The 27801-nt window shown below is 27.6% G+C and overlaps 1 protein-coding gene across 3 annotated transcripts in view; it reads right to left on the bottom strand.

The window, feature by feature from the left end:
* Positions 1–205: 205 nt before the first annotated feature.
* Positions 206–27801, bottom strand: part of LOC100198412 (large ribosomal subunit protein mL45) — a 38144-nt gene continuing 10548 nt past the window's right edge. For all 3 annotated transcript variants that reach the window (XM_065809817.1, XM_065809816.1, XM_065809818.1), the window contains exons 3-9: positions 24429–24639; positions 13367–13425; positions 11893–11945; positions 7914–8027; positions 7638–7686; positions 579–731; positions 206–396 (exon numbers count right to left, since the gene is read on the bottom strand). In XM_065809817.1, coding sequence (XP_065665889.1) covers positions 250–396; positions 579–731; positions 7638–7686; positions 7914–8027; positions 11893–11945; positions 13367–13425; positions 24429–24639 — 786 coding nt within the window. In that variant the 3' untranslated portion in view covers positions 206–249. The remainder of the gene's footprint in view (positions 397–578; positions 732–7637; positions 7687–7913; positions 8028–11892; positions 11946–13366; positions 13426–24428; positions 24640–27801) is intronic.

Raw genomic sequence — 27801 nt, 5'->3', positions numbered from 1 at the left:
AATTAATCACTAATCATAAATCGCAACTACTTTCACGCAACAAAACAAAAAAACAGTCAAATAACAATTCCTGTGTATACCTAATTAAATGTTTGTGGAAAAAAAATACATAAATGAAAGTAGCAAGAAAAACGAAGCAGTACCAAAAAATATATTTTCTGGTACTGCTTCGTATATACTGTATATTTTAAAAATAAGGTCTGAATTAATATAAACGTGTATTTCAAAATGAGTTTATAAATTTAAATGTTAGCGTGGATTAAGTTTGCCACATACTCGCCACTTTCCATAAGGATCTGGTAAATGTCTTTCAAACACAACATAATCGATTACTGAGCGAGGTGTTTTAGGATCACCTGTAACAATGCGATTAAAGCGATCTCGTATAGTCAAAATCTAAAATTTTCAAATATTTCTCGATAAACTATGCTAAAATACTGATGTGTGTGTGTGTGTGTGTGTGTGTGTGTGTGTGTGTGTGTGTGTGTGTGTGTGTGTGTGTGTGTGTGTGTGTGTGTGTGTGTGTGTGTGTGTGAATATTCTTATGTAGCAACAAGAACGAGTGAATTAAAAACAACCTGCTCAGTATGCAAGCGAACTGTAACTTGGGCATAAAGGTCATTCTCACTCACTGCACTTAATGCAGCATTAATTACTCTAGGTCTTTCTACTTCCTTAACAAATCGCCAATAAGGTTTGTTTGCTGGATTAGTAAACTGATTTTGCAAAGTCTATAAAAATTACATATTAAAATAAAAACTCAGTTAAGTTAAAAAAACTAAACAAAGTTTAGAAAAAAAAATCTAAATTTTAGATCCGTAAAAAACTAGAATGACTACCCCTACCAAAATATGACTATCCTTCCAAAAATATTGCTATCCCCCTTGTTTTTTTGTGACTTTTAACTAAGAGTATTATTTTGTGATTTTTTTCTTTCTGAATTGTCACCACTGTGAACCAGAAAGCTCTCTATGTTTAATGGTGTGGTATGATAATGCATTTTCGTTATTGCAACATGATTATTATATAAAGTTAAAATTAATTTTACTTGATAAGAAAGTAAAGCTTTTAAATCTATTTGTAGTAAAAAATACTAGTCATTAGGTAAAATTTCAACAAACTGTAACACTAGTGCGCTCCGCTACTAATGAATTAGTTTTAAAAGTGCGCTCCGCGAATAATGAATAATTATTTTTTAAATTGTCTGGATGTTGTTCTTAGCTTAATGTTACAATATTTACTTGATAAAAGTACAATACTAAATATAAATATTATGGCTGGAAGCAGTTTCACTGCTTCAAGTTTTACATGATTCGTTTTGTACAGTGTGCTGTGTTGAAAAAAGTGCCGATTTAAGTGTTTATCAGAAGTCACCATCTGAATACACTTCTAGAAGGTCGTAGGGACTTCAAGTTGCTAAAGTATTTAATATACTCAACGTTTAAATATATACTAATAGTATATTTTTATATTATAAAAATTAAAATTTTTTAGCATTGACAGTATTATGTAAATGTTATGTAAAAAATTTCAAATTTTTTACATAACATTTACATAATACTGTCAATGCTAAAAAATTCAAAAAAACAGGAACGCACTCTCGAGTTACTTTATTTTAAATTTGAAAGTTAAGGAATCAATTTTGCATAATTATTTGTTACTTTGTTAATTTAGCGGACCATAGCAAGTAAACTATAATAATATTTATAATAAAAATTATAAAGTAAAGAGTAAAATATTTTCTAAACTTGAAGCTTTTAATTATTATTGTGCTATGTGACTGCATGACATTTAGCCTAATACATACAGTGACGGATCCAGGGGGGGGGGGGGGTTTGATGGGGTATGCATCCCCCCCCCCCACCAGAAAATACATACCCTGAAATAATCAAAATATTGAAACTATTGAAATAATCTGCGCTCTTGATCTTAAATTTTTCCATAAGAAATGCCTAATGTTTCATTCATTTTTTTTTCACTTTGATTTAACCATTCAAAAAAGATACCAATGCGCCGCACAAATTTTACTTTCTGGTACCTTTTTTTTTTTCGCACTCAAAAACTTCAGAAAACATTTAAATTTTAAGTGAGTTTAAACAATATTATATATATATGTATATATATGTACATATATATATCTATATATATATATATATACATATATATATATATATTTGCATATATATATCTATATATATATATATATACACATATATATATATATATATATATATATATATATATATATATATATATATATATATATATATATATATATATATATATATATATGCGATTCTAGATTGATATTACCATGAGCAAAGAACGACCGCTGAAGAAAAAAAAAAAAGAATTTTTTGATTAAAAAACCTCCTATTTGTTTCGATAACACACTTTGCATTTCTGTAGCTTTACCTGTATTTGATTGCAGTATTAATAAACCTTTTGAACCAACCGACGTCCTCTTGCAATCTCTTACTTGTACACCTATTCAAACGATGTTAATAGAAACCGATAACGAGGCATACAAAGATAATTCTCATCCAGCCAGTAATGATATTGCTTGTGTTTTTTCGGGTGAGGTAAGAAACATTGAATATGTGAAAAAACTCAATGATTTAGAAAAAAAGAAATTGATGACTGAACATTGGATGCCGGATTCTTCTTTCAAATATCCATATACAATGAAGGTTGGGAAGAACCCACAGAAGGTATACCTTGGTCTCCAACACTTAGTAGTACAACTCAAATACTATCAGTCGAATCGAAACTGAGTCGATATCTTTTGATTCGTAATTTCCAAAAAAATTACGCTAACCACTTTTGGTATCAACATCCCCCCCCCCCCACAAAAAAATCCTGGATCCGTCACTGAATACATATGCAAAAATGTGTGTATATTTGTGTGTGTGTAATTATGTGTGTATATTTATGGCATAAAATTTAATTTTAAAGTGTTTTAGATTGATCGGGATAACAAAAAATGTTCTTTAGATCCATGTTTATGTGTCACCATTTTAAAATTTACTGAATCAAGAGTATATATGCAGAATAATGATATATGCAGAAATTGCATTGTTAACTGGACGAGGAACTTCTCATCAGTGTTCACTGTGCTGCTTTAGACACCTTAATCGGTCACTGTTTATAATTAGGAGAATATTCAGAACAAATAGCTAGTGCACTAATTAGAAAAAAAGATGGAGAGCAAACGTATTTAAAAGATTTTTTTAAATAAAAGCTTTTAAAGTTTAAAGTGTAACAGAAATAGTAAACAATTTTACACAATTAGAATTTCTACTAGGACTGGATTGAATAGAAGAGATTCTAAAGAAGGAAATATATTTTATAAGTTAAATAATCTCAAAGAAAAAACTAGATGAGTTTTACAGTGTAAGTATTTGCGACCAAAATGAAGTTATTATCAGAGATTTAGATTATATCAAAATATTTGCGACCAAAATGAAGTTATTATCAGAGATTTAGATTATATCAAATATAACTCTGATTTGATTCTGCATAATATTTTAGAAAAAAGTATAAATCCATATGTAGGTTTTGTCAGTCTCTTAGATGGTGGAGCAGGTGAGATGGTGGACACGGTGAGATGGTGGAGGAGGCTTTCTGAAAATTGTAGTTTAATGTTTTTGAGAAAGGAAAGGAACCTAAAAATAAATTTAAGATTAGCGGAGTTTATAAAAGTTAAATTATAGTCATTGTTGAAGATTGTTGAAAAAAAAAACTTTATTTTATAAATGTAAACTATTTTATTGCTTTTGATTTTGAATGTATTACTTGGTCTTTCATCAAAGTTACTTGGTCTTTCATCAAAGTTACTTGGTCTTTCATCAAAGTTACTTGGTCTTTCATCAAAGTTACTTGGTCTTTCATCAAAGTTACTTGGTCTTTCATCAAAGTTACTTGGTCTTTCATCAAAATTACTAGGTCTTTCATCAAAGTTACTTAGTCTTTCATCAAAGTTACTAGGTCTTTCATCAAAGTTACTAGGTCTTTCATCAAAGAAAAATTAATAAAAATTTTTAATTTCATAAAAAAAGCTTGCTTTTAGTGTAGTGGTAACTTAACTCTTGATATAGTAACGTTAAAATTATTAGTGATCTTGATTCCTGTTATCAGGCATAAAAATAGATCCATTGGATCTTGCACGAAGAAATTTAACAATATTGTGAATAAAAGTTAAGTATATCTTATATCTGATGAAAATACTTTGCTAGAAAATTTATTTGCTCCACCTGAGCAAAATCTTCTCATCAGAGCAGTAGATAAAATAGCAGGATTTCTTTTGACAGAGTGGGATAGTTTTAAACTATGGTTAAAAGAATACTATAATAAGGGGTTATTATGGAGCTGGATGAGAGGGTAATAATCTTTACATTTTTGCAGGCAATATTTTTTTTTCTACCTCATATATAACTTGATTTTTAATGACTTTAAGTTGCGCAGGTTGTTCATTTTTTTACACTTCAGATCGGTTAACAAAATTCAAATGAAGTATCTATGACAGGGTTAGAGCTTTTTAAAGACTCTATTGTGTTTTATTTAATTTTAAAAGGGTTTTTAATAAGGTATATTTCCATTTGATTGTTATTGGTTTATTTATGCTGGAAGTACCTATTTGATTTAAATGGTCGTAGGGGAAAATTTATTAGTATTTACTGCTTGCATACTTTAGTTGCTTTAGTTTTCTGGTGTTTTTATTAGAATTTCAATTTATTGTGCTTGGTGTTTTCTACTGGTGGTATGATATGTGATTTATTTGGTTATTTTTATTTATATTCTTATTATTATATTTTTTATTATTATATTTTTTATTATTTTTATTTTTATTATTATTATTTTTATTATTTATATTATTTTATTATCATTTATAATATTTTTATTATTTATTATTATATTTTTATTATTATACTTTTATTTTATTTATATTGGCTATTTGAAGTCCTTCTTTACTGCAGTAACATGATTGATGCAGTAAAATAATACACTTATGCTTTACCTCCACGACATAAGTCGCGGAGGTAAAGCATAAGTGGCAATGACGTTTGTCTGACGGGATAAACTAGTTATAAGTGCTGATCCTCATTGAAACGCCAGTGATAATAGACGCAACTCTGAGGAGATGTTTATTACTTTATCACTACACAAATTATATTTTACACATCAGCATTATTATTTTTGTTTTTTTATACATTCTGAGGCCTTACATTGTTGTATGCAATACAACACATTGTTGTGCTTTTTATTTTTGTTATCAATTTAGTGCTTTATTAGTTTTTGTTTGGTGATATATTTTTTGTATATCTTCGTTCATATTAATTTTTATAAAACAATTTATTGTCTATTATTATTGTTAGTACTGTTTAGGTGCATTGTCTGTCTTATTTATTTTTAAATATTCCTCTATTAATCTAAATTTTTGTCTTGACAACTGTCAAAATATGCTTTGTTCAAAAAATAACTCTCCTTTATTCTAATGTACTTCATTTCTTCCCTCAGGCGTTCACTGCTCGTGTGCGACCTTTCGGGGAATTTTATATGCCAAAGTTTTTAAATAAAATTGGGCCTAGCCCGTAAAGGTTAGTGTTATGGTCATTGAGCACGACTATAAATTTTTGAGCATCTTCTATAAATTAAAAAATAAACACTGTAACTCAGTGAGCACCAGATTGCTTTTAGTATTAATTAGGAATATTGTTTTAATAACCACTTTATATAAGTATAAAAGGAATACCATTTGGTGTTAATGACCTAAAAAGTTTTGTTAAAATCTATCTGGATGATAGCAGAAAAAACAAGTCAAAAGTTTAAAGATTGCCAAATAACAAAGGTTGAAAATAAGGTTAGCTTTATTTTGTCAGATATCAATTTTTAAAAGAAAAAATGCCTTATAGTATTTCAAGAAAACGTGATTGTCATATTGAAAATTATTTTTCAGTTATTCAAAACCTAGAGAACGAAATAAATGGAGTAACTCCAGATAGCATGAACTATGTGGATATAATGTGAAATATTGATGTTTAACTTAATATTGAATAATTTTTTAAGAAATATGTTAATTTCATGATGATCAAGTTATTAGGGACAATGACCAATTTATCGAAGTTTTGCATGTCTAAAAATTGTGCAGTTCTTTCATTGGAACAAGTAAACAATATCAATGCACATGCTTTTGAAGATCATGCTATAAAAGAGTTTATTGTGATATAAAAGAGTTCATTTTGTCTCAACTTAATGACTTGTAAAAATAAACAAATTCAAGTCGATTGTAATATTTCAAGTTGAACGAGACAATGATAATATTAAAAAAATCTCAAAACAGAACCCTTATGTAATTTACTATCACCAAAAACCAACAGCTTGTTGAAAATCAATTTTGTCTTATCGGATATGAGGGAACTCATACCTTAGCCAAGTCTAAAAACTGAAATCGCTTATAAACTGTTTGGAAATATCCCAAATGAGTCCTTATCAATTGATGAGAGTGTGTAATACAAAAAATGATAACATGTTGGTTGCAGAATTGCATTAATTTATTCACGTTCAGATATTATAACTTTGATTTTTTGTAAACCTTAAACAACTTTTTTATAATGATGTTTACGAGTAGAGTATTATGTCTCTAAAACTTTTCCTTTCCTTAAATTTGATCATGAAGTTTATTTAGTGATTTGTATTACTTTATAGAACAGCTCGTTTATTGCTAAAATAGTAAAGAATACTAGATGTATTTAAAAATCATTTTAAAGCAATGCAAAGAAATTTAAACAACCTTTTAGAATAAAAAGATTAAAATTAACATTTAGTTAAACAGAATAACTCTGAATCCTTACTTAAACTTTGTTTTCTAAAAAATAACCAGCAAATTAAAAAAATTTATAAAAATCTAGAAAAAGGAGATCATCAGAACACCCTTTATGCAAAAATATTTATTTTATTTGTAAAAAATTTGACATAGAGTTAAAACTAGCGTAAAGCATACAAAGTTACCCAGAATGAATCTATCTGAAACATTGTAAACAAACCATCATAATGGTAGCAACTTTTTTTTAAGAAAAAAAAAAAATCTATTTTAATTTGCATAACCTACAAAAGCGCAAGGTAAAGTAATAAACTGTGTTCAATAAATAAAAATAAAGAAAATAAAAAATTTGTCCCTAAGATTTATCCAAATCAATTATGAAGATTGTAAATCTTGGAATGATCTAATACAATTATGTCAAATTGAGGTAGAACCTCTTCAATTAGTTTTTTATCTGTTGATCTGATGAACAAAAAAGAATCTAGAGAGGTTTTGCTACTTACATATCTTCTGAACCTTTAAACAATTGAACGTGCTGTAAAGTCTGTAACCAAAGCATCTAAGCTAGTTTATGGTCTCAAAAAATGCACAACTTAATTCTTACTAAAGAACTTAATTCATCAGAGAAAATATCAGAGTAAAAATGAAAATCACAGAAATGTTAACAAAACCAATTATTTTATCCCAAGCAAATGATAAATTGATTGATAATTCTTAAACTAATGTTTTGTTTTTATTCAATCAAATTTGCAAAAGTACAAAAACATGCAAACTGAAAAATAAAGGATAAAAACTTTTTCAGAAAAAATCAATTCACCTTGACTACCATGTATGTTGCATTTTCTATCATAATCATCTCAGAAGCTCTAAAAATTACAATATAAAGATATATAACGATTTTAACTAAAAATTTATTATATGAAAAACTGTATTTGATATAGCTGTATAATTTGAAAAGCCTTAGGAGGCAGCTGTTAAATGGACATCAAAAAACCTTTGTTTATAAAGTAAAATGGCAACTTAAAACAAAAAAATATATATATTAAAATTATGATCCAATAACAAGATAGACATAATAAGTTTAAATCAGTACTTATCATTTTTTTGTAATGCTGTGTTTACATCAATAAATCTCTTTTGAGCTTCTTTTGCAAACTCTACAGTTTTGAACTTAGCAGGTTTTAACTTGCGTTTTATATTTGCAATACTAAAGAAAATTGTAAACAATTTATTTATAAATATTTAGTTTCTAACTTTTACTAACTTTTACAAAAAAGTTAAAAACCAGATTAGAGTTTTAATTCAAACAACAAAATATTTTCATTTAGATAAAATTTAATTCCAGAGATCAAAGTTAGGGTGGATAAGTGGACAAGAGATTTTGACTATTGCAATTCATCCCCTGTCATTTATTCTCCTCATCATTGGGGCTCTTGGTTGAGTAAAGACTAGAGATAGTGTCTCAATGAAAATACTCATCTTAGGTAGATGTTAAAAGCATCCAACTACTGTCTTGTAGAAGGCATTCTAGGCAAAGACTTTAGGGGTAATCAGAATAACTCTGCTAACCAGCCTCAAACTCCTTCTTCATCTATTGAACTGCCGTAGATGTAAACCTGTTTTACATTGTTTTCTGCCTAAGATAATGAATGCTGGATCTTCTTGACTCTACTCATAGGTTTTTGCTTGTGTCTCCTTGATGTGATATGCAGCTCTTCTTGTTATCTCCGAATGAGGGTATAGCTCTAAAACTTAGTTTAATGGTTCTGAGGTCGGCTAGTAGTAAGGTTTTCAAACTCTGTCGTAGCTCTCAAAGGCTGATTTCATCAACACCTACAAAATATCAGAGTATTAACAATGCCATGTTGTGCATGGATGGTGACCCCTGTTGATGCCTTTAGTGCACATTGTCGAGGCCCCATAAGATGCTATATGTTACAACTTAGGGTTAATTAACAAGACTGAGACAACTGCAAAGCTCATTGCTTAGGAGGCTGTGCTCTATCAATGAATGAATCAAGTTCTCATTAAACTTAAATCATGCCAAAAGTAACCCAAAAATTTTAAACATAAAAAACCATCCCCACCATTGTTTTATATATCTTTTACAAATATTCGTGATCTGCATAGCAACCTTCCATCAGTTGAGTATTACCTTTTGCTAAACTCACCAGACTTGCTTGCTAATAGTGAGACTAATTTAAATTTCGCTATTCCCTCTTCAGATATCATTGTTGATAGGTAGTATCCTTTGATTCGCAAAGACTCCAATAGTCACATGCTTGGCTTAGGGGTATACATATGCATCAATTCACCTATTTGTTGTGAAATCAGGTTCCGATCCTTTGACCATTCTTTTATGCCCTTCTGCTTAGCACCTCTTTACTCTATCAGCTTTCTATTTGTTCTTTAGTTCTTTATCATTTTCCTTCTTCCCAAGACTGAACTCTTTTAGATGTAATTTCTGATTAAATTGAACATGCCCTCACTTTTTACCTCTCTACCAATATTGTTGTTGCTGGTGACTTTAATGCTCATTACACTGAATGGCTTGGCACTAACGCCACTGACTCTGCTGGCACTAAAGCCTATAACTTTTGCATTTCTCAATCTCTAAATCAGATATTTAACTTTGTGACTAGTTTCCCTGACAACCCTAATGATTTACCTTCAGTTTTTGATGACTAGTCTTGGATCCTAGCTTGTGTTCAGTTTCTCCTTTTTGTCCCTTAGGTGGTCCTGACTATGCAATGATCTCTTCAAATCTTTTATCTTGTAGTTCCTTTTCAAACTCACCCTATCATCGCACTACTTACTACTGCCCTTAAGCTGACTAAGATTCTTTTCTCGATTTTGCGACGGTCCTTGAGCTGATATCTTTTCTCCCAACTGATAAATACGTCTCCTACATAACCTCCTGGATTCAGGCAGAAATGAAAGCTTTTATTCCTTCTTGTTGGTTCCAAGTCAAGTCATTCTACTCCATAGTTTTCACCTTTTGGGGAACTGCTATCTAATCATAATCATTTTTTTCATCTTTTTCTAAAGAACAACTCTCTTGAGAACAAACAGCTATTTATAATTGCAAGAATTCAATATTAAAAGGTCCTGTCTGATGCTAAGCACCATTATTCTCAGCTCACTAAATCTTGTTCACTAAATCAGTTCACTAAATCTTGTTCACTAAATCAGTTCACTAAATCTCATCTTAGAAGTTAGGCTCTAGAGACTTTTGGAAAATCTTTAACAGTGTCATCAAATAAGGTAGGTCTAACATTCCATCTCTAATTCATGGGATTAATCTTATTACCTCACCCAAGGATAAGGCAAAGCTATTTGCAAAGAACCTTTCTTTTAATTCGACTCTTGAACCTTATGGCCACTCTCTTCCTTCAATTCCAATTAAACAGGTTAACTCATTGTTAGACATACTAATCACTCCAGCTTCAGTTGCTTAAGTCATATCTAAATTAAACTCTTCAACAGCTTGTGGTTAAGACATCATTCTTATTACAGTCTTACAAAATTGTTCTACAGAATTTCCTTCAATTCTCTCTAAACTCTTTAATAAGTACTTGACTGAGTCTTGTTTTTCTGCCTGGTAGAAAATGGTATCTGTTGTTCTAATCTTCATAAATTCCGGAGAACATTTTGATCCCTCTAATTATTGTCTGATCAGTCTTCTTTCTGCTATTAGCAAGGTCTTTGAGTCTTTGATCAACAAATTTCTTTGTTGATCAAAAAAATTTGTCCCATCTTGAGTCAACTTTATTCTTTTATTCCTAGTAACTCCCAACTTTATATAGCAATGTTGCGAGTGAATTAGAATTTAAAAAAAACAAACTACTATCAATATTTTATTATGGAAATATTGTATACAAAATATTATATTAGGAAGATTTAAGAAAAAAACTTGTTAAAAAACTCACATTGGGTAAATAACTCGCCTTTTAATTGTCTTTTATTTGTAACGTTATTTACATTAATAATTACATTAATAATTCACATATGTTAAAAGATATTTGCGATTAAATAAAGACATTTATAATTTACACTTAACAATTGTCTTGATGATTCAACTCGCTACAAACAGAAAGTCAACCATTGTTTCTATAAAGCATTATTAACGTCTTATATGTATAAAATATCTCTTTGTTTTTGAACTTTTTAAATGGAGATTTCTACCATTCTTACCATTATACCATTTCTACCCATAATTCTCACTAAACCTATTACTTTGTGAGAATTATTTGAATGTCTTATTTGTCTATTTACATACTAATCAAGTAATAGTTGCGGAGAGGTACAATAGTTGTCTATACCAGGAAAAAAAATCTTTATCTAGGTATTTTCCTTTCTTGTAAACTCCATCCTGGTATAAATAACTGTTTATGTTGTCTCAAAGGCATTATTCTCAATAACTAAGAATATTATGAATAAAAATATAAAAGTTTTGTGTAAAAACAAAAGCAAAAAAATCAGCAAAAAGTTTTTATATAATTTCTAGTGAATATTAACCATTTGGTATTTAGATATCTATAATATTATTAAATTCAAGGAGAAGAAAAAAATGGCTAAAACTGAAAACTCAACCAGAGGTAAATCCAGTGGTACTAATAAATTATAGATAAATCCATTAGTACTACAAATAAACCAGAGATAAATCCAGTGGTACTATTAATAAACCAGAGGTAAATTCAGTGGTACTATTAAACTTACTAATAAACTATGAAAACCAATATTTTAGCAACAAATCTTATAGTTAAAGACTTTCACCTAAAAGACTGTTCATCAAGAAAAAATTTATTTGTGGCTATTCATGGCCTGATTGGAAAATCATATTTGATGCTTCTGTGTTGAAAGGGTTAAAAACAGTTTAGTGTTCAACATCCTAGGCAGGAAATAATGAAACTTTGGTTTGTTGAACAGTCTAATAAATTAATCTGTGTTGCAATTAAATATTAAAACTTTTTTAAATACTAAAAAAGATTTGTCTTTAATTATAAATATTGTTACCAATATTAATTACAAAAAATAAAATATAGGCATAGCAGCCGATTTTTACTTCCTACCAATACATCGATTTGATAAACTCTTTAAAACCCAACCATCTTTGAGCAAGACCCTGAAAAATATAAAGATTAAAATTTATTATTTTATTTATAGATTAAAATTTCTGCGTTAAAATTAAAGTTGAGATTTTTATTATATTATAGTTTTATAATTTTCTACTAACATTAGTTTAAATAAATAAAAAAAATTTTTTTTTGTATGGAATGCTTTATTGTCGAGTCCCTGATTGTGTGTTGTTTAGATTAGAGCATTAATTTACTCTTTTATATATATATATATATATATATATATATATATATATATATATATATATATATATATATATATATATATATATATATATATATATATATATATATATATATATAAATATATATATATATAAATATATATAATAAAATGTATATATGTATATATATATATACATATATATATACATATATATATATATATATATATATATATATATATATATATATATATATATATATATATATATATATAAATATATATATATAAATATATATAATAAAATGTATATATGTATATATATATATATATATACATATATATATACATATATATATATATATATATATATATATATATATATATATATATATATATATATATATATATATATATATATATGTATATATATACATTCGTCATTGAGTTTTCTCGGTACTATTTTAGAAAATTGCTGCCTCAAGCCAAACCCTCAGATGTAGTGGAACTCCTTTGCAGCAGCAGGCTATAAGATATATTTATTATACAAATCTTTTTTAATCACAAAATCAATAATTATTTTAAAAATTATGACAAACTTTATCATTTTTAAAAATACATGTTTTGACTATATACTAGTCATCATTAGTTTAAAATTTTATATATATAGTATTCCTACCATTTACCAATTAAAAAAGCCATTTAAAAAATTTCAAAAGCAAAATAAAAGTTTAAGCAAAGAAAAGGAAAATTAATAAATATTAATGATTAATTAAATAATAATTATTTAAAATGTCAGCATAACTCTGACATGATTGACTTGTTTGTTAACATATTTGGCTCACATGTATATGTATATATATATATATATATATATATATATATATATATATATATATATATATATATATATATATACATGTATATATATATATATATATATATATATATATATATATATATATATATATATATATATATATATATATATATATATATATATATATATATATATATATATATATATATATATATATATATATATATATATATATATATATATATACATGTATATATATATATATATATATATATATATATATATATATATATATATATATATATATATATATATATATATATATATATATATATACATGTATATATATATATATATATATAGAGAGAGAGAGAGAGAGAGAGAGAGAGAGAGAAAGAGAGAGGGAGAGAGAAATTAAAACTTACTTTGATGCTGAAGATAAACTCCTTTTTCAGTGGTGGAACATAAGTAACAAATATAATTCCTAAAAAAAATCATTTTAATTAAAGCACTTTTTATGTTCCAGTTTGTAAATATCAAGTTATGCATAGTTTACATCCATATTTTCACAATATACAATACACTTTACAACTGGAATTTTTTATGTTAATTCACTTTTCCAAGGCTAAGAATGTCACTGCAGTCGCGGAGGCTACTATATTCGTGCTTTAAACCCTCTCTCAACTTTATAACTCCGAAACATGAACCTTGACAAACAAGGCTGCTGCATGGAGAAACAAGTTAAGTGTGGTACTACCAGAGAAATAGTGAGGATCGAACTTGGAACTTCTTGCTCATGAGGTAAGCAGCCTACCACTATACCACTAACCCATATTGTTCTACCACTACACCACTTACCATATATAATTAATTTAGTAACATTAGGTATGCTTATGTTATATAGCAACTTTAGATAATATAGTAAGTTCACAAACTAATCACTGTGATAAGTAATGAGCATATCATAGTGAATGAGTCAAAGTATGAAGGAAAAAAAAAGTAATGTCAACACTTAAGACCTAAATAATTAAAAAAATAAAAAATTAAGTAGTTAAGTTAAAATCTGTTTTAACATATTTTCATACAATATTCAAAAAAACAACTTTACACAACACACAAGAAAAAATTACAAAATGTGCCATTTGAATGAGGCCTCAACTAAATTTTTTGATTAGTATACTTTCTACACCTTTGTCCTTTTTGTCAAAATTTAGGCCAATGAGCTCGCATGTTTTTTTTACTGATGTTTTTTGGTGCTGAAAAACTGCAAAAATTACTTTTTTTTAGGTTCATTCTGACCCCTCCAATTATCATTTGATCAGTCTTTTTTCAGTTATTAGCAAGGTCTTTAAGTCTTTGATCAACAAATTTCTCACATCCCATCTTGAGTCACACAACTTTTTGTCAGATAATCAATATGGTTTCGATTTTTATGCTATGCGGCTAATTCACTAACTCCTGTGACTGAAAAACTTTATTATGCATTAGATAGAGCCAGTGAGGCTTGGGCTATTGCTCTTGATATAAGTAAAGCTTTTGATAAAGTTCGGCATGCTGGTCTTCTTTATGAGCTTACTTTATATGGTATATGAGAAAGTTTTTAAGATTATCAAATTGTTTTGTTTTAACTGCATTATTCAAGTCACCCTAGGAGGCCAACACTCTTGTTCATTCCAGTAACTCCTGTTCTGTTTCTTATCTACATTAATGATCTTTCTGACAACCTTACATCTAAAGTGGCTCGTTTTGATGATGACTCAACTTTTTCTGTCTTGACAAAAAGTCTTCTCTTTTTGATCGCTTAGAACAGCAGAAAAACTCAGTTATTTACTGCAAACATGACGTTTTTGGACCTTGATGAATGGTTACCCTCCACCTGAGTTTTTTTCTTTTTGTCTTCTTGAATTATCGTTCACTACTGACCTCTGATTCCATTCTCTACCTCGACAAATCTCTTATTTGGCCCTGTGTGGAATACTGTTGATATATTTGAGCTGGTTCTTCTAATGATGCCCTTTCTCTTCCAGACAAGGTCCAAAAACACAAATGAAGTTTGTAAATGAAGTTGGACCTGCTCTATCTGCCAAGCTTAGACCTCTCTCCCATCGTCATAAAGTTGCATCTCTTTTTCTTTTCTATAAATGCTATCATGGTCACTACTCAAAGGAGCTGTTATCTCTAGTTCCATCAACCAAAACTCATTCTCGCTTGTCATTCAGTCAGTCTCGTCAGTCATATTCTTTTACTGTATCTGTCTCTGCATGCTCTAAAAAATTTTATTTGTCTAGTTTTTTTCCCCGCACTTAAACCCTTTGAAGCTCTCTCCAATTCCTGTTTTCCTGACTCATGCAACCTACAACTTTTCTTGTCAACTGCTTTCTTGCTTTTTAACTCTTATTCTTTGTTTTCTAGTAATTCCTAACTTAACTATACCCTCATACTTGATTGCAGTGAATTCTTCTTGTCAACCCATTATAAGTGGGTTGACAAGAAGAATTTACTGCAATCAAGTATGAGGGTGTAGTACTATACTAACTCTTTTAAAGTACTTATTTCTGGCAATTAAGTATAGTTTACCTGTTGTTATAAAGCAAATAAATTAAGCACAAGAAAATTTTGTGTAAATATAAAAAAGGTTGTAAAAGTCATGGCATCTATCCTTGAATAAATGAAAGAACCTATAGATATTGATAGGTATGAGATGCTGTCCAGCTAGAAGAGGTTATTTTTCTATGGTTTTTGCATGAGACCACCTTTTTTTTATTTAGATTCACTCCCAATAAGGCTGCAAGCAACCACTATTTAGTAATCGACCGGGGCTATGGCCGGGGCCAGGTTTGATAACACATAGCCGTGAGCGGGGATAAGTTTATGATCAGTGCTGCATTAATATTGATAGATCCTGTAAAAATGTTTTTTTAATTGAAATTTATGATATGATTTATAATTAAAAACAATACTTTTATAGGATTTATCAATATAAATGCAACCCCAGTCATAAACCCGGCCGGGGCTGCATTAAAATTGATAGATCCTATAAAATATTGTTTTTAAATAAAATTTATACCATAAATTTTAATTAAAGATAACATTTGTATAGGATCTATCAATATTAATGCAACCCTGATCATAAACCTGGCCATAGCTATGTGTTATCAAACCTAGACGGCCATTTAAAGATTTAGCCCCGGTCGTTTACTACCACTATTAAGTTGAAATTACTAGAAACAAGCTTAGCGAACAAATTATATAAGAAAATAAAAAGGCCTAAAATTATTTTTAAAGAAAAGGAGCTAATAAACCAAGAAGTTATTTAATTAACAAAGAAGTTATTTAATTGATAGGCAGGCTTGGTCGGGAAGCGAGAGCAATCACTCTCGATTACTGACCACGGAAATAATATTTAGTTGCGAAAAACTGGTCAGGTTTTGTAGTCGTTTTGAGAACATTTAAGATTATGTATGTTCGAAAAAATATTTTTGTTTTACGGACATACATGGAAACATATATAAACTTGAATGTTCTCAAAATTCTTGGTGCGGAAGAATAAAAAGAATATTTGCGAACACTAAAAACCCACCAAATCTACGAACAAACGAATTTTATTGGTTCGCAAAATACACTGACTAAGCGAAATAAAGTTCTTGAATTTTCTGTTGACTTGTTTTTAAAACTGTATTATTCGAAATTTGTTGTGTATATATATTTCTAGCAATAATTGTTATAAGGATATCAAACGAACTATTACTTTAATACTATGGCTCATTCTCGGAGCCACATCTGCAAAGCGGTAAATCTTCAAAACTATTATTTGTTTACAAAAATGAATGTTTATTATGTATTATTAATTTTTATTAGTATATTCTTATTTTTCTTTAAAAAGTATGTATTTTTTAAGTAAATGTAATTTTGTGTATCTGTTTTTTATTCTAATGTAATACTTTAAAGCAATTTTTACGATCTATTTTGTAAACAAAAAGACTTTCAAAAATAATTGCGTTTTCATTGAAATTGTTAATAATCAACGAAGTTATTAAAACTAATTATAAAATAAACATAAAAGAAGTTTCTGGTTACTAAACATAAACATCCATACGAAGTAACTTGCCCTATATATATATATATATACATATATATATATATATATATATATATAATATATATATATATATATATATATATATATATATATATATATACATATATATATATATATATATATATATATATATATATATATATATATTTTAGTATAAAAACATACTAATTAAAATGAAAACGTAAAATAAAGATATAGTTTATCCTAATACTATATTTTTTATTTATTGAAATGATACATCCACTTCAGATACATATTTTGGATTAAGTAAGCCTCCTTTTGTGGCGACTGGGGTACTCTCTCCGGTACTCCTGAACAACCTGAATAAAATAAAAATAATATTGAATGTGTTTTCTAAACCTAGCCTATAGAATGTGTTCAAGAAAAAAATAACAAAAAATTAAATTTGTTTATACATACCTGTATCAAAAATTGTTTTTGATGCTCATTTTTCGTCATTTTTTCATTGTAATCCTCAATCAACTTCACTCCTCTTTCTGCAATATCATTTGTACATTTTAAGGTTGAAATGATATTTTTCCTGTGCGATAATCCTCTCTGTTTTCCCAATTCAGCGAATCGTCCTGAAAAAATTCAACACAAATACCAAATCGTTTAAATAACTGAAGTGAATTGGGGGACAATAATTCAGTTGGTAGATCTTTTTGAACAAAATTTTGGACATCTCGGATTTGCAACGATAGTTTTTTCTCAATGACTTGTCTGTCTCTTCATTTTCTTCTTCTTTTTCATTCACAGTCTCTATGTTTTTACTTGCACATTCCATAACTTTTTGAGCCATTCTAATTTTTTCAACTCTCTCAATTCTATCGTCAAATATTGCCATGGCAGCACACTCTTCACCTAGATACCATAAATGGTTTAAAAATTTTGTTATTGCAATGGTTGCAATGTTTTCAATAATATTTTTAAATTTAACCAATTTTCTCAAAAAATATATATCATTTAGGGGAGCTCCTGTAGTATTCGTTGCTGAAAACCAGGCCTCTACATAACAGTATACAACGAAAACGCAAATTTCTGCATTCAGTTTTGAATTATCATTTTTCATTTTCATTTGCAAAAACTCTTTGTAGTCATCACATGGTTGCTCTTCTGCAAGTTTCTGTTTCACAAAATAAATAATTTCAGGCGCTACATCTTTCAGTGCATTATAAACGACTTCATCGCTGGTATAAAAAGAATATTGATAAAATTTCATTTTATCAATATTCTTTCATTTTTCTTTCAGTGCTTTGAATTGAGCAATTTCAGGGCCGGATACTACAATTGCTTTTGTCCTCGTGAATACACCAGCCAAAACGACCTCAAATATATGGTGTCGGCATGGAAGCCACAAAATATCTCGCCCTAACCTTTTTTGAAGCAGAACTGCAGCTCCTTTTATACGTCCAGCGGCCAGGCGAGGTGTCATTAACATCTTTCGTCCTCTCTTGTTTGAAGATGGACCCTGTTCAGATTCTGATATTAAATATGTCATCTTCACTGTTGTCTTGATTTATCACTTTTTTCTGTGAATCTTCGTTTTCTTTATCTTCCATTTCAAAATATGCAATCGAACAACTAGAATTCTCCAACAAATCTTCTTTTCTTTTCAACTCTGCAGCTGTGCATTCTTCTTTCCGCTTTTCCTTACATAATAATTTGATATCTACTCCCAACATACAACCTACTCTACCTTTCTCCCTTTGCTTAATTAAACATTCTCTATCTTCGGCGATTTTAATCTCATTTAACACATTTAAGGTGGCAATATCGAAAAGGTTGTCTAAATCTTCTTTAAATTCATTTTCTTTTTCTCTCTGCCGCTCAGTATCTCTATTTTTAAATTTTTCTAAATTTCTGACATTATCGTACAAAGATTTTAATTTCGAAATACAGTTTGAACAGTTTTGAACTGGGATTCTTGCTTTTTTCCAAAAAACGACCACTTCATCAATAACTAAAGCACTGCTGTCATTAAGATTTAAATTTACCACTCTCATTTTATAAAAAAGTATACTTAAAACATCTCTTTTACATGGTTATTTATTATTTGATTTTTCATCACTCCATCTAGATAAATATTTTTCCGAAAAGTGGACATTTTAGCACTTTTATCAATTACTTATATAGCACGCCTTTTCTTATGCACTTCATGTACGAAACTAAAACGAATGTAGCATTGAACAAATAATATATAAAAACAAAATAATATAAAATAATTATTATATAATATATATATATATATATATATATATATATATATATATATATATATATATATATATATATATATAAATATATATATATATATATATATATATATATATATATATATATATATATATATATATATATATATATATATATATATATATAGAAAATTATTAAATATAAAGGAAAGTTTTGAAGTTCTTAGATATTGGTTTACTAGCTCTAAATATTTTTGCTTCAGTTGTCATTCTTACAAACTGCGTTAGTTTTATTAGAATCTTGTTAGACTTTTTGGGGCTGGGGGCTATTTTTATATTGCAGACCTTTTTAAGTGCCAGAGCGTAAAAATGATAAAAAAGGTCTTTTGACTATTTCGGGGCCCGTAACATTCTGGGACCCGGGGCTGTAGCCCCCTTTAAACCCCAACTCTCCTTAATCCAGCACTGGAAATAAGACATGAGTATATAAATAAAAATTATACTAAACTCTTTAATAAATTAAAGAACATTTGTTTCCTTATTAAGTAATCGTAAGATGTTACTTTATATAAAAAATGTCGCTTAATTTTATAAAAAAATTACAAAAGAGCGATGTTTCGAAAATATTTGTTCTAAACGTAATTTATTTTGCTTTAATTTTTTTCGTGTTAGAAGTTATTTTCTTTTTCTAGTTTATTTTTATACGTAATTATCTCTCATCGGTCCAATTAATCTTTATTGCGCTTTTTTTTTTGTTTTTTAAAATGTTCTCAAAACAACTACAAAACCTGGCCAGCTTTTCGCAACTAAATATTATTACCGTGGTCAGTTATCGAGAGCGATCGCTCTCACTTCCCGACCAAGCCTGGATAGGTATTTCATGGTTTTCTAAAAAATTATTTTGATTTATTTTTTGCTTCAAAAATAAACAATATAAATATTTAAAAATAAATTTAATTCTTAATCTTTAATTTGTTTAAATAAAACTTAATAGGTTTTTAAAAAAATGCAAATATATGCATCTAAGGATCAGACTGAGCTGTCAACTAATTTCAATGAGAAAACCTGAGGTATTACCTTTGCTCTGCTTCAACAAGTTCTGTACAAAGAGAGTATACTTTTACCAATAATATAGTCCTAGACGATGTCTCATTTGGGTCAATTAACGGTAATAATGCAGTCTTTGATTTAGTGATTAATTGAATACCTGCATAATCCCTGCAACACTGCTGAAGTTAAAAGATCCGGTAAAAGTGTTCAATCATTTTTATGGATATGCTGAATTATTTTGCAAGGTAAAACACAAATGTTTTTTCTTTTCCTTTTTTTTTAATTTTTTTTTTTTTTTAATATTCTTTAATATATTAAATTTTAATGTACCATTGTAAATTTATGAATATTTACATTGTATTTAAATATCTACATAGTACATAGTTAAACTTTGTACCTCATAGGGTTGAGCTTAGTAAATGGTAACTTAATGTATTTAACAGTAAAGTATTACAATTGTAATCTGAGAACCAAGCTTGCAGATATGGTCAATGATGCTCCATAATATGCAGGGCTCAATTAACGTAAAAAAATCTAATCGCGATTTTTTTGTTTCTCATAACCCCTCTCCACTCCTACCGGAGAGGAGGGGGCATTATTTATTTTAACTTATTTATAATAACATATATAATAAGTCTCATTTTTGGATAAGATGTCATAACATTTACGTTAAGCGGTTGTAAAGTAGCTTTAGTTATAATTTACATTATTACTATTATTATATTGCATTAAATCTAACGGCTGTATTTTTGTAAAATCAATGAACTTGATATAATCTTCTTTTAATTAATTATTTCATTTTCTATTTTATTTACATATTTTAAACTGTTTAAAACAACTAGAATATTTAATTTTCTATAAATTTTTAACAGTAAAAAAAATTATTTAAAACTCTAACAAAACAATCTTTAAATTTGAAACAGTTATAAAAAACTATTAAAAATGACAAAAACATTATCGTGATAAAATGTTAAAACTTTTTCACGAAAACCCGCACAATCACAAACAAGAATGATAATTAAATTCTTATTAAATAAGTTTTCTTATCTAAGTAACCTTATCAAATTCCCATGATATTTCTATCTATTGCTTTTTCATTCGATGTATTTTTTAATAAAAGTTAGCGTTCACTTTTTTCATTCAATAAAATTAAGCGAAAGACGAAAATGTGTCTAAATAATAGAATCTTTTATAATCTAATACTTTTTGATTGCTAATAAAAATAGTATTAGATCGTAATTGTAAATATTTTGATCATTTTGTAATCATTTCACTAGTTTAATGCTTAGAATTTTTCAGGACTTTTACTAACAAAAAATTATTTTTACTAAGCAAAAAATCATACGTCATTACAAGTTATTATTTAATATTTTAATTTTAAGGGGTTACAATGCACTAAAATAAAATTAAAAGTTGTCACAATTTTCTTCCTCGCTTTCACTTTCTTCCAAATCCGATATTGTAACTGTTGCTAGATCAATGTCTGTTTTTACTGACTTTCTTTTTCTTTTTTCCGGATAACGATGAAAATTTGCTGACAATTGTCTAACTTTATCATTGTACCATTCGTCCATAGCAGTATCAGGTTCAAATTTGTCAATCTCAGGACCTTTTTCACTTATCCGAAGTAGAGATTCTAAGAGATCTCATCTAAGACAACTTCTCTAGTCATTTTTTATGCAATTCATACATAAAAACATTCATTCTACTTTCACATTTGTAAAAGGACAAATTAAAAATAGTTCAAAATATCAAGAATATTTTGGCATTCTTTGACCAAATTTGATTTGGAAAAAACAATTTCCCAAATTTTCAAATAATACTCATTTTGGTTGTTACTTATGATGGGAAACATGTATGCTTTTAAAATGATCCACTCATGAAGTATATTATTCAAATCACATCCTACACCAATTAAAAATTCAGAAAAATGTTGAACAACTTCACCGATAGCTTTATCGCCAAAAGTTCCATCATTCACATTTAACGGCCAGTTATAAACCTCAAGTAAAGCTACCAAATGTATAAACAATGGTGATTTTTGGAGAGATTGAAAACAGCCTTCCATATATATGGTAATACTTGCAATAATTAGCTTTTACTCTTGATTCGAATAGGAATTTAATCGTTTGTTTTTTATAAATTTTTCCTTCCTTAAACAATCGGTCTTTTTCTTGCATTTGAGCATTTTTGCTAATTGATTTTCTAAATCTTTTATTTTTTTTTCTTTTACTTTATGCTCGGCTTTAAAAAAAAATTATTGTTACAGAAGTCACTGCAGTTTTATACTGTAAAAGAACACTAAATATTCGCGAATAGAGTATCAATCTTCTAAAATAAAAAAAGAATAATCACGAAAAAAAGAAAGATCGCAAAAAAACAAATTTTAAGAAAAAACTAATCCCAAAGGTGCGAAAAGTAATCGCGATTCGTGATCGCGATACGCTTAATTCAAGCCCTGATATGGCTGATCATGGTAGTAATAATTTACTGGTAAATTTACTGGTTAAGTTAATTTACTTTTTAAGTTCTCCTTTTACTAGTTTTACAGAGCTTAAACCTTATAATAACAATACCTTTTTACATATAATTTATATTCTTAACATTCAAACTTTTACATTTATAGGTACTTTAAAGAAATATATACTACTAATAATTTAGAATCTCTATTCAGAAATGAAAAATGGAGCAACAAAAATAACATGAACAACAATGATAGTGATTAAGGATGACTTTCAATAAACAGGAGCTCATAGAAAAAGATGCATTTGTGCCCTGTTGTGCATACAGATTTTTTAATTTTTTGTTATGCATAGTTATTTAAATGATTTCAACATTGATGGTTATTATTTGTGCACTCTTTAGGTATATACTGCAAAGTAGAGCAATAGGCAAATCATTAGAAAATCAATAGAAACAGAAAAACCAGACTTGTACAGGAATGGCGTGCAATTGCACACTGTAATTGATCATGCTTATAACTTTTTTTCTTTACAATACGACCACTGCTATTTTGATGCTTTAACAATTTAAATACAATTTTAAAAATTGTTACAATATGAATAACTTTTATTCGTTGGTCTTTTCTAAATTTTTTATTTTACGCAAAAGTTTTAAATAAAATAAAAAATTTTTTATTAAATAAAATTTTTTTTATAAGGAATTATTTTCTTTTTTTTATTCTTTTTTTAATTTTCTTCCTAGCTTAAGTTTAGCTTAGCGTTTCTTTTTTAGCACATTTCAGTTTAAATCACCAAAACATCTGAACTGCCATGGTCAAGTTGTCAAAAAAGCATCATTTGTGCGATCAGCAATTGTGAATCAGGAATTGTGTGATTGATTGCGCACAATTCCTGTCCAAGCCTGAATAATGGGCTTTTTATCACATTCTTAGATCTCACATCTACTTAGATTTTTTTCTTTTCATATATATTGTTTATGTAAATGTAAATATAACTTGAATGCTAATATTGTTCATAATTTTCACCTTTTACAATTTTAGTTCTTTTTTTTCAGAAAATTTGCTTAAAAGCATATCAACAGTAGTTTTTAAATAACCTTTCTTTTTCAATCTGGCATAAGACAGGATATTGCAGAGATAAATAATAAAATAAACTATTAGTTTCATCTTGATGTGTTTTAAAAATGTTCTAAAATAGACTAATTAAAGTTACAAATAGAAATAAAATGCGCCATTCAAATGTTCCTTTATGAACAAAAACAATATGAACACCTAAATTATCACATGCAGTAAAAATAATCATAAATTTCACATGCAGTAAGAACTATCATAAATTATCACATGTAGTAAGAACTGATCATAAATATTCAAAAAATAGTTAAGTTTGATTTTTAAAAATTTAAACTTTTTTAAAATTTATTTTATTTAATTAAATTTACGAAACAAAAAAACAATTTTCACAAAAATTAAATGGTATATTTAACTAATCTAATAGAATCAAAATAAGTAACTAAAACAAAAATAGAAAAAGATTTAGGAATTTCATATCATAAAAACATTTAACTAGATTATCAACTTTATGGCGATAAGGCAAAAAGAACCAAGAAATAATCAAAGATTAATATACTTATTAAAACTGTAAAGTATACTAACAAATATAGAAAACCATTAATATAATTAACCTGTTGAATCCAATTTTACTCCGCTATCAGCTGGAGTATCTAAAGGATTTTTACTATAAGGAGGGGGTTGAAATTTCCTTGCCATATCTTCAAGTCTTGTTACTGCATCTTCAGCAGGAAACCGAGATGTACTTTTTCTTGTATATCTTTTAAAAATATAAGAAGAAACAGATGGACAAAGACATTTGCTAACTGACAATGAGGAGAGACCCTAAACAATAATAAACAAAAACAATATTTAAATAAATAAATATTATATAAAGAAATAAAAAGATAAGTAAATTCACATTATATATATACATATATATATACATATATATATATATATATATATATATATATATATATATAAATATATATATATATATATATATATATACATATATATATATATATATATATATATATATATCTTGAGCAACGCAATTGCAATAATTGTGAACATATTTTAAAGAAAAACACAATACTTTTTAATCTTGCCATGTTTCGTAGTTAACATACTACATTTTCAGATAAAATTACAAATTTAAAATATAAAATTACAAATTTAAAACTCTGGATATAAATATCAAATCAAAATTTGAAGATATTACAGAGAAATATTGGCAGACAAATAGAATTGTTATAAACCAATAAAAATTATAATACAAATTATAATACCGTAAATAAAATAAAAATAAAAAAATAAAGAAAAATAAAATATAAGTAAATAAAAAATAAAAAATAAAAAAAACAACAACAAAAAACTAGATAGACAAATTTACATTATAACGAACAGTTTGTTTATTTAAAGATGGGTTTTCCCATTTAATATGGAGTGCTTCTTTAATTTTCAATTTGTTTTTGTTAGAAGCAGTACCCAATATTTTAAAACAATTATGGTTACTTAGATTTTTACAACTAACAGATGAAATTAAATGCTTATAAACATTAGATTGTTTGTCACTAGTAAGATGCTCATGAATCCGTGTTGTTAAGTGTCTAAAGGTTTCTCCAATATAACTGGCATTACATCCAACACAAGAAAATTCGTAAACAACAGTGGATTTGAGCAGCTTAGGAAGTGGATCTTTTATACATCCTATAAATGGAAGCTTATAATATCTAATATTATTGTTATCAATACTATTTATCACAGATGGATTTAACTTTTTATCAACAAATAATTTAATTTCAGTGTCAATTATTTTAGGTGGATATTGGTTATTTTTTAAAACATTAGATAGATTTTTTATGTCCTTATCAAATCCTAGCCATATGTTGTTGATTTTATTTATCCTATCAATTAAACAATGTAATTAATAATAACGTAAAGAAAAAAGAACTTTCCATTATTAAAACCCACAAGAAAAAATTATGCTCCGTCACAAAATTTACTAACCTTCCTTCTAAACACCAACACTTTGTTCATAATATATCGTCATACACTTTACAACAGGATGAACTAGAATTATTAAACAACGGTCTCAATTTTGCTCTACCACCAGTATTTATAAAAAAGACGGACGTTTTCGCTCAGTTTAATAGCATTGCACAGTTTCTCAATACTCAACTTAGAAGCAGTGATTCGGAACCTCAACTTAAAAGCGAACTTTCTCATTTAACAAACAATTTTGTATATAAATACACACCATCTGAAGGTTGTATAAGGAAACACAAAATATTGAAGAGACAAAAGAAAAATGAAAGCATTATAATCACAAAACCAGGGAATGGTATAACTATTTTTAATAAGGTTGACTATATTAATTCTTTAACTAATATTATAAGTGATAAAACTAAATTTAAGGAGTTAAAAGATGATCCAACTATAAAAAGAGAACAATCTTTACAAGGGTTAGGAAACCTAAAAACATAATTGCTTTGAAAATGATGTTTACAATAACATTTATCCTGTTGGTTCACAAACAGCAAGAATTTATGCTTTACCTAAGATGCACAAACTCAGTAAAGATTTCAACAATCGGGACATATAATTATAAACTTGCCAAATATCTTTCTGATTTATTGTCTCCTTATATACCTAAATTTTATTCCACCTGTGACTCTTTTTCTTTTGTTGAGGAATTAAAACAAATTGATAACTTTTTTTTTTTTTTTTTTTTTTTTTATTTTATTCACCTCCCCAAGGCCCGAGGGGGGCCACTACAGTCAAGGAGGATACTCATTTTTTTTTTTTTTTTAATTTAGTTATCATTCGTGGTGCAACCCTTTCTCAACTCTTTAACTCTGAAACACGAACCTTGCCGAGCAAGGCCGCTGTGCGGAGAAACTAAGTTGAGCGCAGTACTTCCAGGGACGTGGTGGGAGTCGAACTCCAAACCTCTAACAACTAATATATAGTTTTCTCTAACTAACAAATATATAGTTTCCTATGATGTTGAAAGCCTATTTACTAATATTCCACTTAACGAAACTATAGATATAGCTACTGAATTATACTTTAAAGATGAAACGTGTTTAAAATATTTTTTTAAAGCTCAGTTCAAAAAATTATTTCAAATTTCAACATCTGGCTCTCATTTCTTATTCAACGGGAAATATTATAATCAATTTTAGCTAATATTTTTATTGGGTTTCACGAACAAAAATGGGTTAGTAATTGCTCTTCCTCCATACAGATTTTCAATAAACGTTATGTGGATGATATTATCGCCATTTTTAATTCAGAGTTTGAAGCTCAGAAATTTTTTAAACATCTTAATAAACAACATAAAAACTTAAAAGTTACGATGGAAAAAGAACAAGATAATCAAATTGCGTTTTTAGATGTTCTTATCATTTAGTTTGTTTCTCTTTCCACATCAGTTTATCACAAAAAAAACATATACTGGTCTTTTACAAAAAATTTCCAGTTTTGTTCCCTATTGTTATAAAATTAGTCTTATACGTTGTTTAATTGATAGGACGTATAAAATCAACAACACATGGCTAGGATTTGATAAGGACATAAAAAATCTATCTAATGTTTTAAAAAATAACCAATATCCACCTAAAATAATTGACACTGAAATTAAATTATTCGTTGATAAAAAGTATTGATAACAATAATATTAGATATTATAAGCATCCACTTATAAGATTTTACTCAAATTTTACTAAATCTAAAGTTAATAAAATCATTAAAAAATATTGTAAAGATGTTATAATTAATTTAATTTTCACTACCAACATTTTTTTGATTTTTTGTTGTTGTTTTTTTTGTTTTTTAATCAAAAAAAACAACAACAACAAAAAAAGCTTTCAACAAGGCTGCAAGCAACCACTAATTAAAGTTGGAAGTTACTGGAAGAGAAAAGATAAAGATTGTAGCTAAATTGTAGCGATTGGCTAAAAAAAATTGAGTTTTATCTGTATTGAACCTCACCAGTCA

Source organism: Hydra vulgaris, chromosome 11 (assembly GCF_038396675.1).
Source record: "Hydra vulgaris chromosome 11, alternate assembly HydraT2T_AEP".
Taxonomy (NCBI): domain Eukaryota; kingdom Metazoa; phylum Cnidaria; class Hydrozoa; order Anthoathecata; family Hydridae; genus Hydra; species Hydra vulgaris.
The sequence above is the reverse complement of the archived record's forward strand: the minus strand, read 5'-3'. Positions and strand labels throughout refer to the sequence as shown.